Source organism: Gorilla gorilla, chromosome 11 (assembly GCF_029281585.2).
Source record: "Gorilla gorilla gorilla isolate KB3781 chromosome 11, NHGRI_mGorGor1-v2.1_pri, whole genome shotgun sequence".
Taxonomy (NCBI): Eukaryota; Metazoa; Chordata; class Mammalia; order Primates; family Hominidae; genus Gorilla; species Gorilla gorilla.
Genome location: NC_073235.2, coordinates 117,753,076 through 117,768,864, shown reverse-complemented (window position 1 = coordinate 117,768,864; position 15,789 = coordinate 117,753,076). Strand labels below are relative to the sequence as shown.

General features: G+C 39.2%; 1 protein-coding gene across 1 annotated transcript in view; it reads left to right on the top strand.

The window, feature by feature from the left end:
- ABCA12 (ATP binding cassette subfamily A member 12) overlaps window positions 1-15,789 on the top strand; it is a 199,381-nt gene that overhangs the window by 25,523 nt on the left and 158,069 nt on the right. Inside the window, exon 2 of the mRNA XM_019021763.4 lies at window positions 961-1,054. Coding sequence (XP_018877308.3) covers window positions 961-1,054 — 94 coding nt within the window. The remainder of the gene's footprint in view (window positions 1-960; window positions 1,055-15,789) is intronic.

The following is a 15,789-nucleotide window of genomic DNA, read 5'->3' as shown; positions in this document are numbered from 1 at the left end:
TCAGGCGTGGTGGCGGGTGCCTGTAATCCTAGCTACTCGGGAGACTGAGGCAGAGGATTGTTTGAACCTGGGAGGCAGATGTTGCAGCAAGCCAAGATCGCGCCACTGCGATCCAGCCTGGGTGACAGAGCAAGACTCTGTCTCAAAAAACAAACAAACAAACAAACAAAAAAAACCAAAGAAATTTCAATGCAGTATGTGTTTTTGAGCATCTATTTTTCATCGAGTGGTGGAAATGTAGGTATCAATAAGACACTGCCCCTACCATAAATGAACGTCTAGTTTATTTGGGAACTGGGCAAAAAAAAAAAAAAAAAATCATTGACTATAACGGTGTAAGTTCTATGATAGAAGTAGACACACAAGACATTAAGTAGTATATGGGACTGCATGGGACTTGAAGTTCCTTTTTACTTCTTCACTCATTGACTCAATTATTTCTTTTTTGGTTCATTCTTAGGTTCATTTTTTCAACAATATTTATGGGTCGTGACCCACTTCACACACCCATCTTTTTGACTGAGCATAGAATGCTGACATTGAAAGGGCTAAAATAGGCATAGGTTGAAATTATTCTGGGTTTTGTATGGCCTGTTTAGAACATTGTGTCTTATCCAATAGGGAAGTGGGAAACTCTAAAGGATTTTTAAGGAATGAAGTAACCAATCAGGGTTAATTTTAATATAATCATGATTGGGGCAGTCATGAGAGGTGATCCAAAATAAATCTTCAGAAGGTTATTTCATGGTTTTAAGCCTGGAAAAATCATTCTTCTGTGCATTTACAGGTCTTTTACATATTAAAAAAACTCTCATTCACTTTTTATTAATAATATCTACAGTTGGTCAAATATTCAGCTTGTGTTGAAATATTATAGTGTGACACACTTTTTGTAGTCAGGTTTTAAAAATCTTTGGTTCAACAATAAAACTAACAATTTTTTCTACCATTATTTTGCAGCTTTGGACACTTGTCTTGATCTTATGGCCGGTCATTATTTTCATAATTTTGGCTATTACTCGGACCAAATTTCCTCCAACTGCAAAACCAACTTGTAAGTAAATGACATTTGTTTATTTCCTTAATTTTTGGATTCTAGTTAAAATTTATTTTGGTACCACTTTAGTGTTTCATTTCAAAAAATTTTTTTTGTATAGTGTTTTCACTTGGAAGTATTAATATGAACAATTTGTGTGTTTTTTACCCTGGATTTTCAAGTTAGTCAGAAAGTTGAGTTTGTAATATTTATCTAGAAAAATATGAAGCTTGTAGAAGCCAGAAAATATTTTAGCCTTTATAAAATTTTGACCCATTTATTATTCATTTCATAAATCTTGCCATGATATGCACAGTACAAACAAGCAGCAATCTCTTGCTATATCATTCTTTACTTTTGTAATGGAAACCATAGTCTTGTATTTGATCAACTGAACAAATGAAAATCCAGAGTAGTATACAAATCCCTTCTCTCTCTTTAGGGCTGATATTTGAGTGGTGTAAATGTGTCAACACATTTAGTTCAAGAGAAGATTGTTCTCTAATTAGCGCTCTTTCAGTTACATTTAATAATTGTCAAGTTTTAAAATGGGCAGAATGCCCGACACTCCGTTATTTTCTTTTGGATCCAGAATGAAAAAGTAGAAAGGACTAAGAAAAGTCCTCAGAACTGAGGGGGATGAGGGTTTTAACCCCAGTGGCTTGATGAATGCTGTTTTCATTTTTATTTTTTCCCTGTGAAGCCAGTTTTCTTAAAAGAGGTGGAAAAGTCAAACCAGATGCTTCTTGCTTCACAAAGCAGCCATCTCCTAAAAAGCTTCTTGTAAATCAAATTTCTATAAATTAGATTGTATTTCACATAAATTATGGTAATTTGCTACGTAAAAGAAGACAATGCTGAATTATTTTGTAAAGAGAGTAAAAAGCTAGTGACTTTTAAAAATAATTAGTGTTTTTGAATCACCCAGTTCTAAGAAATCAGATGAGAACCATAGCAGAATTTACGTGAATCATGCTCAATACGCTAATTCAAAAGAAAATGTCAACTCAGTTAGTGGAAAGCATTTAAACTGTTGGTGCTAGAATAAATAATTCCTTACATTTAAAGAGTACCTTATTTCTTTTTTGTTTTGTTTTGTCAAGACGTAGTCTCACTCTGTCGCCCAGGCTGGAGTGCAGTGGCGCAATTTCGGCTCACTGCAAGCAAGCTCTGCCTCCTGGGTTCACACCATTCTCCTGCCTTAGCCTCCTGAGTAGGTGGGACTACAGGCGCCCGTCACCACGCCTGGCTAATTTTTTTTGTATTTTTAGCAGAGACCGGGTTTCACTGTGTTAGCCGGGATGGTCTCGATCTCCTGACCTTGTGATCCACCCGCCTCGGCCTCCCAAAGTGCTGGGATTACAGGCGTGAGCCACCGCGCCCAGCCAATAGTACCTTACTTCTAAAGGATGTTTTCTCAAGTCATTTGAGTTATTGATGAGATTTTATTTGATTGTTCATAAAAACAGCATAATTTTGCTCTCTTCATATTATGTGTATATTAGTTATTTATAACAGATTGACTGCACCGTATACTGTTGGAGTTTGTATGTTTGTTCATATCTTAAGTAGCATGGGTCTCAGAAATAATCCATTTATATATTTCTACATATCTTAAGTAGCATGGGCTTCAGGAATACCATATAAGTAGGACAAATACTCTTAAATATTCTGGTTTAATATGCTAACTATCAATTTTCTAACAATAGTGATGGGAGGATTTTAATAGCTCCTTTCAACACCTATTTTCACCAATTTCTTGTTTTTAAGGACTTTTCAGTTACATAAAGTTCCTCTTGTAAAACTTCCAAGAGAGAAATATAAGGTCTTTGAATGAGCAGTCTTAAATTAATTGATATTACCTGATAGCATTAGAGATTCATGGAAAAAACTGTGGAAAGCTCTTATAATTCTACTAAATTAGGAAGAAAAAAAATACTAGAGAAATAATGCGATATGTGCCTCTTAGGCCTAATCTAAAGGGCTCTGAAAAAACATTGTATCGGGGAGGAGATGAATAACTTTTTACTATGGACCTACTATCATACTCTAATAATAACTAGCCAAGGAAGTGATTATCTTTCTGTTTATCGGTAGGACAGTACAAAATTATAGGATGGTTCAAACACTGAAAGTATGTTTGTTAGTCTCTTAGACCTTATCAGACTCAGTCTAAAAAATAGTTTTTTGGTTTGTTATTACAAGTAGAAGTGACCCTCTCACTTTACAAATGAGAAACCTGCAACACAGGGAGATTACAGTTTGCCAAAATTCAATCATGTGGGATAGGAAAGAAAGGTGGTGAAAACCGCTTCTTTGTCCATGAGATTTATCGCATCTTACCCTTTTATACACAAATTTTTTCTAAGTCTGAAACTCCTATTTGGGTAAATAAGAGCCAAGTAAAAATTATGCCCAAAGTTTCAATACATTCTATAATCAATAGAATATAAAATGTAATTTTGTGATCAGAGGTGCTATAGAGTAATTTGGAGAATGTAAGACTGGTAGAGAAGCAGTTACTTGCCCCCCTGCCTCCTTTTTTTTTTTTTTTTTTTGAGACAGAGTCTTGCTCTGTCGCCCAGGCTAGAGTACAGTGGTGCGATCTCGGCTCGCTGCCACCTCTGCCTCCTGGGTTCAAGCAATTCTCTGCCTCAGCCTCCTGAGTAGCTGGGATTACAGGCATCCCGCCACCATGCCCGCCTAATTTTTGTATTTTTAGTAGAGACGGGGGTTTCACCATCTTGGCCAGGCTGGTCTGGAACTCCTGACCTCGTGATCCACCGCCTCGGCCTCCCAAAGTGCTGGGATTACAGGCATGAGTCACCGCACCTGGCCTTTTCCCCCTCTTTTGTCGTAGAAAGAATAACTTTGAGATGACAGTTTGGATTTAGATGCTTTTATCCTGTTTTTTAAATTGCTCTTGTTTTTTTTGTTTCTCATATATGTCTTTTATGCTGAGAGATTAGAATTGGCCAATAATTCATCATAATAAAAATATTTCTTGATCTCATACTGTGTACCAGATATTTAGTAAGGTGGTGACTGTATTATTCATCTCACAGTTGAGAAAACTAATGCACAGAGAACTTAAGTAACTTGACCAAGATGGTACCGTTAATAAGTGGTGGTGTCAGGATTTGAAACCAAGCAGTCTGGCCCCAGAATCTTGTTTTAAGCTCATGAACTCACATTTCTTACATCTAGTAGTCAGTACTAATTTTTCACATTGCATCATTTACATTTTGTAAAAGTGAACTAAAATTAGAAACTAGGATTGGAAGCACCCCTGCTTTGCCTCAATTATGAAATCAAGAAATATGGGGAGTAAGTGCATTCCAATGTATGTATTAGAGTTATCCTAACTATTAGTATTCAGTGCTACCTGTGTCCAACTAATTCTTCATGAAGCATTGTAGCTGAAGTATCATAGAAATTAGGTCCTCTTTAATAGAGTTAAAATCATTTGTGGGCTACAGTGCTAGTTGGGCAATAGAGAAGTGAAGATGAAACTCTAGAATCCACCTCTAAATGAAACTCAGCCATGGTGGGTCCCTCAGTCTTCATCATTAGATCATGGGTGTGCTAGAGAACAGGGTGCAGTCTGGAATCCTGCACGCATGCCCTTGCCCTCACTTCCTTGAAAACATACCACGGGAAAAGTCAGCAGCAAGAGCAAGGCCAGAACACACCTCACTCCTCTGACTTTCACAACTCTCATCAGTGAGATGCCCCACAGGCTCTTTCAACATTAAGACTGTACAATAGCTCCTCTTAACAATTCAGGCACTGGAGTCATAACAACATGCATGGATCCCACAACAACTTCTGTTCTGTAATACTGTGGGTACATTCTGCTCCCAGAAGAGTCAGGCAGGTCTGTAGGACTTGATAACTCATTTAGAACAAATATAATTAGTGACGTAAAGGATTCCCTTCATAGTCTTTTTGATTGTTGGGCATCTGGAGAAGTCTGCATTTTTGATGAGCGGGAACCAGCTGCAATCCCTGACACCATTGGTGCTGGTCCAGATAACATACATATTCCTGACATCACCTGACTTCACTCATTCCCTTTTGTGTTGCAACAAACGGCTTAGGTAACTAGCCTCTGCAAAGAATAAATCCCAGGTAAAGAAAACCTTTTGAGCCTGGCAGGCAGGCCCTAATTCTTCTCATTCAAACAGGGAAGAAATGAGCTGAGGTGCCAAGTTTGAAGTAGTTTCAATCTCTTATAATCTCCACATGCAGCAGCTTGTCAAGAGGCAAATGTTAAAGCCAAAAAACCCTGCTTAGGATCAAGGGCCAACAAAACAGCACAAATCTCTACAAGACACACTTAGACTAAGCCAAGCTATAATGTGCAGCAAGCTTATTTTGTCTCCCTTTAATACACACATACCCATGAATGTCCAGGCAAGCAGTCCCTAATTACTGTACAACTATTTTTCAAGTACAGTAAAACCCTGACAGAATGAGATAAGTAGACTCCAAAAAGAGTAGTCATGTCAAATAAGGAGTCACAATTTTGTGAAGTTAATGAAAAGCAATGTTTTTCTATTGTTCCCTAAATACCTCTAAAAGTACAATGGAAATCATACTGTGCAAATATGACCATACATTACATTAAGCCCCAACTATCTCAAGGCTGTCACTTTCGAACACTCCTGGGCCCTCTGCGGATAAGAAATTCAGCCCATCTCGCATGTGAAAATCAGGGCTGGTGGAAGGCAGGAGCCAGCCACGAATTGAATTATATCCAAATTTATATTATCACAGAGTTATACTAAATAGCACCCATCCAGATGTTACTCAACAGCTTTGGTAAATGCAAGAATGTCCAACATTTTCAGCCTGACTTTTTTTTTTTTTTTTTTGCCTCCAAAGCATACCCTTTATCTTCAGGGATGCATACAAGTAATAACAGGGATGAACATTTATTGAACACTTTGCTATGTGTCAGACACTGTGCTAAGTACTTTGCATGCCTTAGTTAATACTCACATCATTTCTTTGGACCTTGTAATAGAATTGTCCCTATTTTAAAGATGAGAAAATTGAGACACAAATAATGTGTTAAGTAATTTACCAAGGTTCCCATGGTTATTATGTGCTGGAGCCTGGATTTTTGGATAAGATACCTGCGGACAGGTCGTTTTATCTAGGTCATGGGTGTCACCGATGGCGGTCCTGAGGTCTGGTTCATTACAATAACTCATTTTTCTTCCTCATACCACTTATTAGGACTATCATAGATTGAGCATTGCTGTAAAAATGAACTCAAGTTGTTTTTCTACTTGTTAGTAGCTCTGGGAAAAAAAAATGTGAGAAGGAGGATTGAAATTGTTGATCAGCAAGTGGTTTGTGGGATCCATGCAAGTTGTTACGACTCCAGCGCCCGAATTGTTAAGAAGAGCTATTGTACAGTCTTAATGTTGAAAGAGCCTCTGGGGCATCTCACTGATGAGGGTTGTGAAAGTCAGAGGAGTGAGGTGTGTTCTGGCCTTGCTCTTGCTGCTGACTTTTCCTGTGGTATGTTTTCAGGGAAGTGAGGACAAGGGCATGAGTGCAGGATTCCAGACTGCACCTTGCTCTCCAGCACACCCATGATCTAATGATGAAAACTGAAGGACCCACAGGAAATAATTTCATTTGCTATCTTGATTGGCTAAAAATTTACATAGGTTTTTGTTGTTGTTGTTGTTCTGAGGAGCTCAGAATTCATCATCATTTGTCTTTTGCTGTGGATTGCCCAATCCAGTTTCTGCATTCTCATGAGTACCAGCAACACTAGTTAGTCTTTCAGGTTAGAAACATCTGAATCATCCATGACTCCTCCCTTCGTTTACCTCCCATAACCGCTGGCATGCAAGTCAGAATCCATTTGTGAAATGTGTCCCAGAGTTACTGCTGCCCTTCCATCCTTCCTGCCACCCCTTGGTTCAAGATCCCATTGTCTGATGCTTGGATTGCTTCCATAGCTTTGTGACTGTGTGAAAGTGCGTGTGTGTGTGTGTGTGTGTGTGTGCGTGTGTGTGTGTGTGTGTGTGTCTGGAAGCCCTAACTCCAACTCTTTCCATGTTTCTTCATCAGATAATCTCCCTAGAATACTATTTGGGCCCAGTAGGTTTCACCTTCTCTTTGTCTGACTTTCAAGACCTGCATAATCAGGATTCTTCCAACTTTGTGTTCATTCTGTTCTGCAGTAGAATGCCTGTGCTTAAGGAGGAGGTGTCTGAATGTCCTCCACACGTCTCATTCTCACTCCCACATTGATGCATGTCCTTTTATCTTCCCTGCATGCCAGTTAAAAGCCAAGCTCACATCCAGGGCGCTCCCATTTAGCCTTGTCTGATCACTCAAACCCCAATCAATTTTCCTTTATTTCTCTCTTGTTGAAGTATTGGCTTATAATGGTCTTTAAGTGTTTGCTGCTTCAGTCTTGACTCACTTATTGGATAGATAGCGCATTAATAGCAGAAATCACATCATACCACTGTACGCACAAGGTATAGCATGGTTCCTAACAGGGAACACAGTCACAATGCAACAGGTAAAAATCTGATACAGTTTGGAAGATTTATATGGGTGACTGGATTACAAAATTCACTCAATGATAGATAGTAAAAAAAACTCAATGTGAGTCTGAGATGGGTAAGGGACAAGGAGTTAGTTTGTTTTGGTTTGCTATTTATTTTTCAGATCCAGGTAAATCTGATTATGGGATCAAAATAATGTCTATAATGCCCATATGGGGGAAAGAAAATGAGTATAAAGCCCCGTCACTCCTTCCCAGCTACATCCACCTGGGAATTTCCATCACAAATAAGAAAGAGTTCCAAATATGTAGGAGAGATTTTTGTGTAGGAGCATTAACAGCCTGCTTCTTGCTTAAGAAGTTTCAGAACATTTTGGAACAGCTTTTGAATTTCACGGCCAAAGACCCATCCTGTACTTCCTCCATCAGCAAATTGTAGTAAGTGGCTTTTTGGGAAACATTACTGACCCTTCACATACCAACATGGAGATAAATTCTGTGGAAGCCATAGAAACTGAAATTGGGATTTGATTGGGACCCTGTTTCCTCCAGTGTCCCGTGCAGAGCTGTCTGAAGCACACAGAGGGGTCGAAGATGTGGACACGGCTGCATCACTCACAGGGATGACTACAGCTCCTGCTGGCAGTGGTCCATCTCCCCCAGCTCCTGGCCTGACTCTCATGCAATGTGGATGGGCACACCCTAATGCCAGCTAACACGATGACAAGGTTTCTCAGCTAATGCCCTCTTAGGCTCAGTAAACAGAATTGCACAGAGAATAGGAAATATCTCTGAAGTACAATAAAACTTAATTTTAACAAGTAGAAAAATTAAGAGTAAGGAAGGGTATTTTCTCTCCATCCTGTATCATCCCCACATTGTGTGGTCTACCTTGCAAGCTTCCCAAAGGTGATCGTCTCAGTGAAATCGGCCATGGGAACCAAATGTCTTCTGGTTTTTACTCCTTTTCTCTTTCCTTCATAAGAGCAGAGGGCCTTTTGTCAGACAGGGCCTCCTCTCAGATAGGGAGTGCTAATGTCCAAGTCTATCCGATAAGTAAAGATGAATGGTTGAATATTTATAACATCTTTATAACATTTTTTTTAAATGGAATCTGTCCCTGTTGCCCAGGCTGGAGTGCAGTAGCGCAATCTCGGCTCACAGCAACCTCCACCACCAGGGTTCAAGTGATTCTCCTGCCTCTGCCTCCTGAGTAGCTGGGGTTACAGGCATCCACCAAGATACCTGGCTAATGCCAGATTTACCTGGATCTGAGAAGTAAATAGCAAAAACAAAACAAAACTAAACTAAACAAAAACTTGATATACTTAGATTAGTGCCTGCTATATGGTAAGAGCTATAAAAGTGTTGGACATTATTTTCTATACTGTATTATTTATGATACTATATTTGTATAGAGTATAGCATCTATCCTTGAGTATCATGAAGCTAATCTAGTATCTTGTCATTATTTGTCAGATGAGGAAACTGAGGCTCAGAAATTTTGAGAGATGTTATGGGGCCAGGTGCCATGGCTCATGCCTATAATCCCAACACTCGTGGGAGGCTGAGTTGGGTGGATCACCTGAGGTCAGGAGTTCGAGACCAGCCTGGCCAACATGGTGAAACCCTGTCTCTACTAAAAATACAAAAAATTAGCTGGGCCTAGGGGTGGTCACCTGTAATCCCAGCTACTTGGTAGGCTGAGGCAGGATAATTGCTTGAACCCAGGAGGCAGAGGTTGCAGTGAGCTGAGATCACACCATTGCACTCCAGCTGCGCAACAAGAGTGAAACTCTGTCTCAAAAAAAAAAAAAAAAAAGAAAGAAATTTTAAGAGACATTGTTAAAGTTTCACATTTATTCTTGCCATCATCACATATTTAAAGGGCGCCTGTTGCATCTATTAAGCACTAATTAAGAAAGCCATGAGCCCTCATAGCAATCAAGCCTATAAGAGAGCAATAAGTATATCAGAAACTATTGCAATGTGAAAAATTCCACAGTGGAGGTAAGTCCAAGACAGAAGCAAGGAAGTTGGAGTCAGCAACTGCCTGGGACCAAGGCAAGTGCAGTACAAAATTAGAGAGTTTGAAAAAACTCAGTGATCAAGATCAATAATAGTTCAAGAGAGAATTTTACAAAATCAAAATTAATACAAAACCTTATGATGAACAAAATATCAATATTCAAAGTAAAAACAGGATCGGGGTTACCAACTTTTCTTTTTCCTTAGCTCCAACGTAGAGTTCAGTGCTAAGACTTAGCATGAGTCTTGAAGAATGAGTAGGAGTTCATCAGTTAGGTAACCAGTGTCGTTGCATTTCTTACAGAAAGCAACTTACATGAGTGAGGACATAGAATGTGGAAGAGTTAGATGTGCCAGGAATTTGGAATCTCTTTTGCCTGAAAAAGGAAGATGCTTGTTGAGTACTGAAAGATAAGGCTGTTCGGTCCAAACCAAAAGTATTAGAGTTTATTTTTATTTTTTTGAGACAGGGTCTTGCTCTGTCGCCCAGACTGGAACGCAGTGGTGCAATCTCAGCTCACCGCAACCTCCGCCTCCTGGGTTCAAGCAATTCTCCTGCCTCAGCCTCCCAAACAGCTGGGACTACAGGTGCACACCATCATGCCCGGCTAATTTTTGTATTTTTAGTAGAGACAGGGTTTCACCATGTTGGCCAGGCTGGTTTCGAACTCCTGACCTCAAGTGATCCAGCCACCTCGGCCTCCCAAAGTGCTGGGATTACAGGCGTGAGCCATTGCGTCGGGCCTAGACTTTATTTTAAAGGTGATGAGAAGCCACTGGAATTATTTTTACTAAATTAGTTTTATCTTTAAATGTTTATAGATTTTTCTGACTATAGATGATTAAAAATTATTATAAATTAAAAATTATTAAAAATTAAATAATGAGGTACAAGTGTGCATACTGTAAAAAATGGAAGTCATGCATAATCTCAACCTCTAAAGAGAACCATTGTTAACATTTCAGTGTACATTTGCTAGGACTTTTTTCTATGCATGTACCAAATACTCACAAATACACATACATAGGCACACACACACACACACGTGTACAAACAAATACAATAGGACCATTGGGAGTAGACAATAGTTTAGAAGGTGTTCCTGCAGCTGTGTGGGAGATGGATTTAAGGAGTAGGAGCTGGTGGCTGGATTGGGAATTCTGGAGTTAAGACTTCCACTTCGGTCTTCTTTTTCATGATCTCTTGATTGCCCAAGAGAAATAGTAACTGAGGCTAAAAGAAACCTGTATACTTCTCTACCAGAGCTAGCTATTTCCTTAGGCTTTTTAAACACCCCCTCCTTCAATCCTCCATTTTCTTTTCAGATTTTTTAAATGCAGATTTCTTTTAAAAATAGAGAATTACTCTTTGTACTATGAAGGTTTTCAATGCAAGGTTAGCCATAACCCTCTAATTTCATACTGTCCAAAATAAGATTTACACAATTTAGGAGAAATTTGGGAAGTGAAAATGGAGCAAACTAAGGAGCAAATAATACAGAAATCACATGCTATTATCAATATTTTTCTTCTTTGTCTTTTCTCTATTTTGGGGATTTACAAACAGATGTACCCAGCTACTCTACCTCAATCAAAGTGATCTAAGTATGTCTGCTGAAATAGACAAATGGCAGAGTATTACCCTAGGCTTTCTGAGTTGGCATCTGGAGGTGGAGGTAGAGTTGGAGGTGGTGGTGAGTGGGATGGTGTTGAGGACCAGAAAGTTTAAATTTTGAAGAACTCGCCAGGTGATTCTTATGCTACTTCAAGTTTGTGAGCTACTTTTTCCTTTCTTTTCAACTTAAAAATAATTTTAGATCAGCTCATCACTGTGAAAACAAACCACAGAATGGATTTAATTCTTTGAATAATCACAGAGAAGAACTTGCCTTTCACCTGAGCTTGCAGGCTTTCAGTGGCTGCCAGCACCCTATTCTTCTTTTCAGCACTCAGTCTTTCACTGTAATCCTCAGGATATCAGAAGTCTCACACCATTCTTCACATCTTATATTGAAGACACGTTTTTAGGACAGCTGCGAAGAGGAGCAAACCTCCTCTCAGAGAGTACTGTTGGAGCAGTGTCTAAAGAAGGACGTGTTCACAATTTCCTGAACTGGTGCTTTTCCAAGATGATTTCATTGATGAGTTACATGCCCAGGGAACCCAGGTCCATGCAAACAAGCACTTCCCACTCTAGCTTTATAACACTGCATTTATGGCTTCATAAATATCAGAAGAATGAGAAGTGTTAAAATCTTTTCATTATTTTGAAATTGCTGCCCTATGTGGAGATGGTAAAAAAAAAAAGATGCTTCTGGAGATTTATATTCTACAAGGATGTGCCTAGGGCTGTAAAGAGCAGGACTGTGTTCTGACCTCAAGTTGCTTACAATCGAATTGTAAAGTGAAGAAACACACAAGATAGATTACAGGCCATAATATATTTTTAAAAACAAAAAATTAAATATAATTAAAGTAAAAGTGTTAAATATAGATCTTGGCACAGTACTTTGCACATAATGGGAACTCAAATATTCATTGATTAATAGTGACATGTAACAATTGTGCAAATAGGAAAATAAATATTAAATAGGCAGCATTGGCAATGAAAACTACTGGATGTTTAAAAAGGAAAAGATGGCTGTGAATTAGGGTAATTGAGAATTACTTCAGGATTAAATTAAGCTTGGAAGAAAAAAAGTGAATATGCAACAAGACGAAGTGGCTTTCAAGAGGCAGAAGGGGCATGATCGAGATCTTGGAGGCAGAACCTCTCAGGCTTAACTGGCTAAAGATAGGTAGACTAGTCTAGCCAAAGTAGAGTGTTTTGCTTGAGAGTAGACTGGGAAACAGAGGGAGACACGATCTCTACAAAAAAATAAAAAATTAGCCACATGTGGTGGTATGTGCCTGTGGTGCCAGCTACTTGGGAGGCTGAGGTGGGAAGATCACTTGAGCCTGGGAGGTCGAGGCTGCAGTGAGCCATGATTGTGCCACTGTACTCCAGGCCTGGGAAAGAGAGTAAGACCCTGTTTCTTAAAAAAAAAAAAAAAGAGAGAGAGAGAGATCAATTTGAGTGGGGTTTCATCATGTAGGGTTTTGAATACTAGACTAGGAGTCTAGATTTTATCCTGTAGTGATGGAAACATTGGAAGTCCGTGAAGAGTTATTTAATTTTGTGTTTTACAGCATGGGAGGTAAACTAAAGGAAGTTTGTTAAGTTTTCCACCATAATTGTTTATATCCATCCAGATGTTTATATCACAGGCTGTATTAGTTATCTGTTGCTCTATAACAAATTGCCCCTCAAAACTTAGTGGCAACAACAATAAACATTTATCATCCTCCATTTTCTAGGGGTCAGATTTTTTTTTTTTTTTTTTTTTGAGATGAAGTCTTGCTCTGTCACCAAGCTGGAGTGCAGTGGCGTGATGTGGGCTCACTACAACCTCCACCTCCTGTGTTCAAGTGATCCTACTGCCTCAGCCTCCCAAGTAGCTGGGATTACAGGCATACGCCACCATGCCCAGCTAATTTTTATATTTTTAGTAGAGACGGGGTTTCACCATGTTGGCCCGGATGGTCTTGATCTCTTGACCTTGTGATCTGCCCGCCTTGGCTTCCTAAAATGCTGGGATTACAGGCATGAGCCACCGCGCCCAGCTGGGGTCAGAAATTAAAGAGTGACTTAGCCACATGGCTTTGCCTCGGTGTGTCTCGTGAGTTTGCAGTCAGGATTTGGTCTAGGACGTCAGTCATCCAACAACTCGAGTAGGGCTGGAAGATCTGTTTCCAAGCTGGATAGCTCACATGGCTGGTGCGTTGGCACTGACAGTTGGTGGGAGGCCTCAGCTTCTCCCCAGCTGGGCCTTGAAGCTACTTGAGTGTCCTCAAGACAGAGTGGCTGGCTTTCCCCAGAGAAAGCAATCCAAGATAGGCAGAAACTATCCTTTTTCTCTCCTGCCCTTAAATGCCTTAGAGCATCACACTGCCACATTCTATTCATGAGAACAAGTGCTTCAGCCTGACTCACATTTAAGGGAATTAGGCTCCACCTTTTGAAAAAAAGTGCCGAAGATTCTGTGGATACATTTTAAAACCACCACACAGCCTAACAAGATTCAATGGTGCAATAACAAAGGGCATAAATGTGCTTACGATATTCAGCCCCATCATCGCGGTGTCCTTATCTGCTTTGGGCCACACTGAATTCCTAGTACCTAGCAGGGCCTGCACGTTGAGGCACTCATTAAATGTTTTTGAGCTATTACTGTTTTACAGATGGAGACATTTACTTTCAAAGATTTTAGTGACAGTCCTTACTAAGTGTTGAAGCAAGATTTAATTTGTTCTTACTTCCCATATCCTCTTTCTACTCTCTATGCTATCTGTCAAACAGAGTCACTCATGTCTGTAGAGATGCTCACCTTGCTGTTGGCACAGCTAACAGAATTACTCTCTGGAATATTGCTTGGCACTTAGTCACCCAACAAATATTTGTTGAACAAATGAGTGAATTTGGTGCAACAATAATTGAAGGCTGGAAGTTTAAAGAAGTCTGTTCAAATTTACTTACAAGTCAGTGGAAAATGGGAATACAATCTGGAGTGGTTGCCTTTTGTGCAGGTTATTATTCTGTCATATTTGCTGAAAGGGCACCATGTTCAAAGGGCAGAAGTTAGATATTCTGGATATAGAAGAGATGGAACTCCTGGAGTTTGAGAAGCTCTGTGATAACCACACAGAAGGATTCTATGGCAAATGAACTTCCTACCATTGAATCATTGTTTTGAACATAGTCTTTTCAAGAGCAGTAATATTGCAGGGGGTGTGGGGGCTGGGATAAGTGTGGATCAGCTGGAATTCCTCCCATTTGAGTTGTGTTGTACTTTGACATTTAAACCGCAAAGAGAAACAAATGAATTAGGATGCCACATGGCATACCTAAACTCTCATACACCTCTCTACACAGCTCTAACATGGTTTATTCTGGAAAAATTTTGGACCAAAATTGAACCTAACTCCTGTGAAAACTTGACTTACCTCCACTGAATCCTGTTAGCTTTAATTAGCTGTCTTTAGGTTTTATGATAAGCAGAGCTCTGAAAATCAGGGAAAAAAAATTATAGAACTTCGTTACGCAGGTTACATTCTTTTCAGAGATATACCCAAGAACTGATATTTAAGGTCTTTATTTTGTTGATTTATCTTTGGTTTTATGTGGAAATTTGGCATTAAATATATAATCCAGAAGGTAAATAACAGGGACCAGTGTATTTCATAGGCAGGTTTAACGTTAGGGCTTTTATGGAATTTGTTAATATTAGATAGTATTAATGTAGCCAAACTCCCAGAACAATAAGCAATCAGTTTTTCTGCAATGTTAGTGCAAAGAGCATTAAATTTTAGCTCAAATAAAACTGAAAGCAAATGAACAAGAGTGGGATTAGGTTAATCGCAAGCTTTAGGAAGGTTGCTCAATGTATTACAGCCGTGATTCCAGTCCCTGCTTTTGTTACATAGATTTCTAGCACCTAGATGTGCACACCCCAAAACACTCGGCTATTTGTTAAGCAAATATTTATTTATTATAGCATCATATGGACTCTAAAAGGAAAGAACGCAGGATTTTTAGGTAAAAACATGGATAATCAAATTACGGTAACTGTAAAATCCACAATCTATTACATAATCAAGTGTGATAGCGGGAACAAAGAACCATCAATGCACTAAGATTTTTAGAAAAAAAAAGATTTTTGGAGGCTAGAGAAGTAAGGTAAAGCTTAATAGCATAAATAAGACTTAAGCTATGTCCTCAAAAAAAACTAATAGGATACTTGGATTTGCATGGAGAAGAGTGGGGAGTTTTGTAAGCAAAGGAAGAGAATGAACAATTTCGTGAAGGTGGGGGTGAAGGGTTTATTTTGCTTCAGGGAACTTTCTCTGAACCTCTATACCAGGTTAGTTTTCACTCCTACACCAGCCCTCCTTTATAATTGTAATTGACTAAGTATGCATTTATTTGATGTTTGTGTCTCTGGTCTTCCCTTCATAGGATCTATACCTAAGTCTGTTTTTCCCACCAAATACAAGCAGTGCCTAGCGTATCAGATACTTAACAGATAAGGAAATGCCCCCTTTTTCCTAAATTCCATTAGATTCTACTGGGAAATGAGTTTGAATCTAT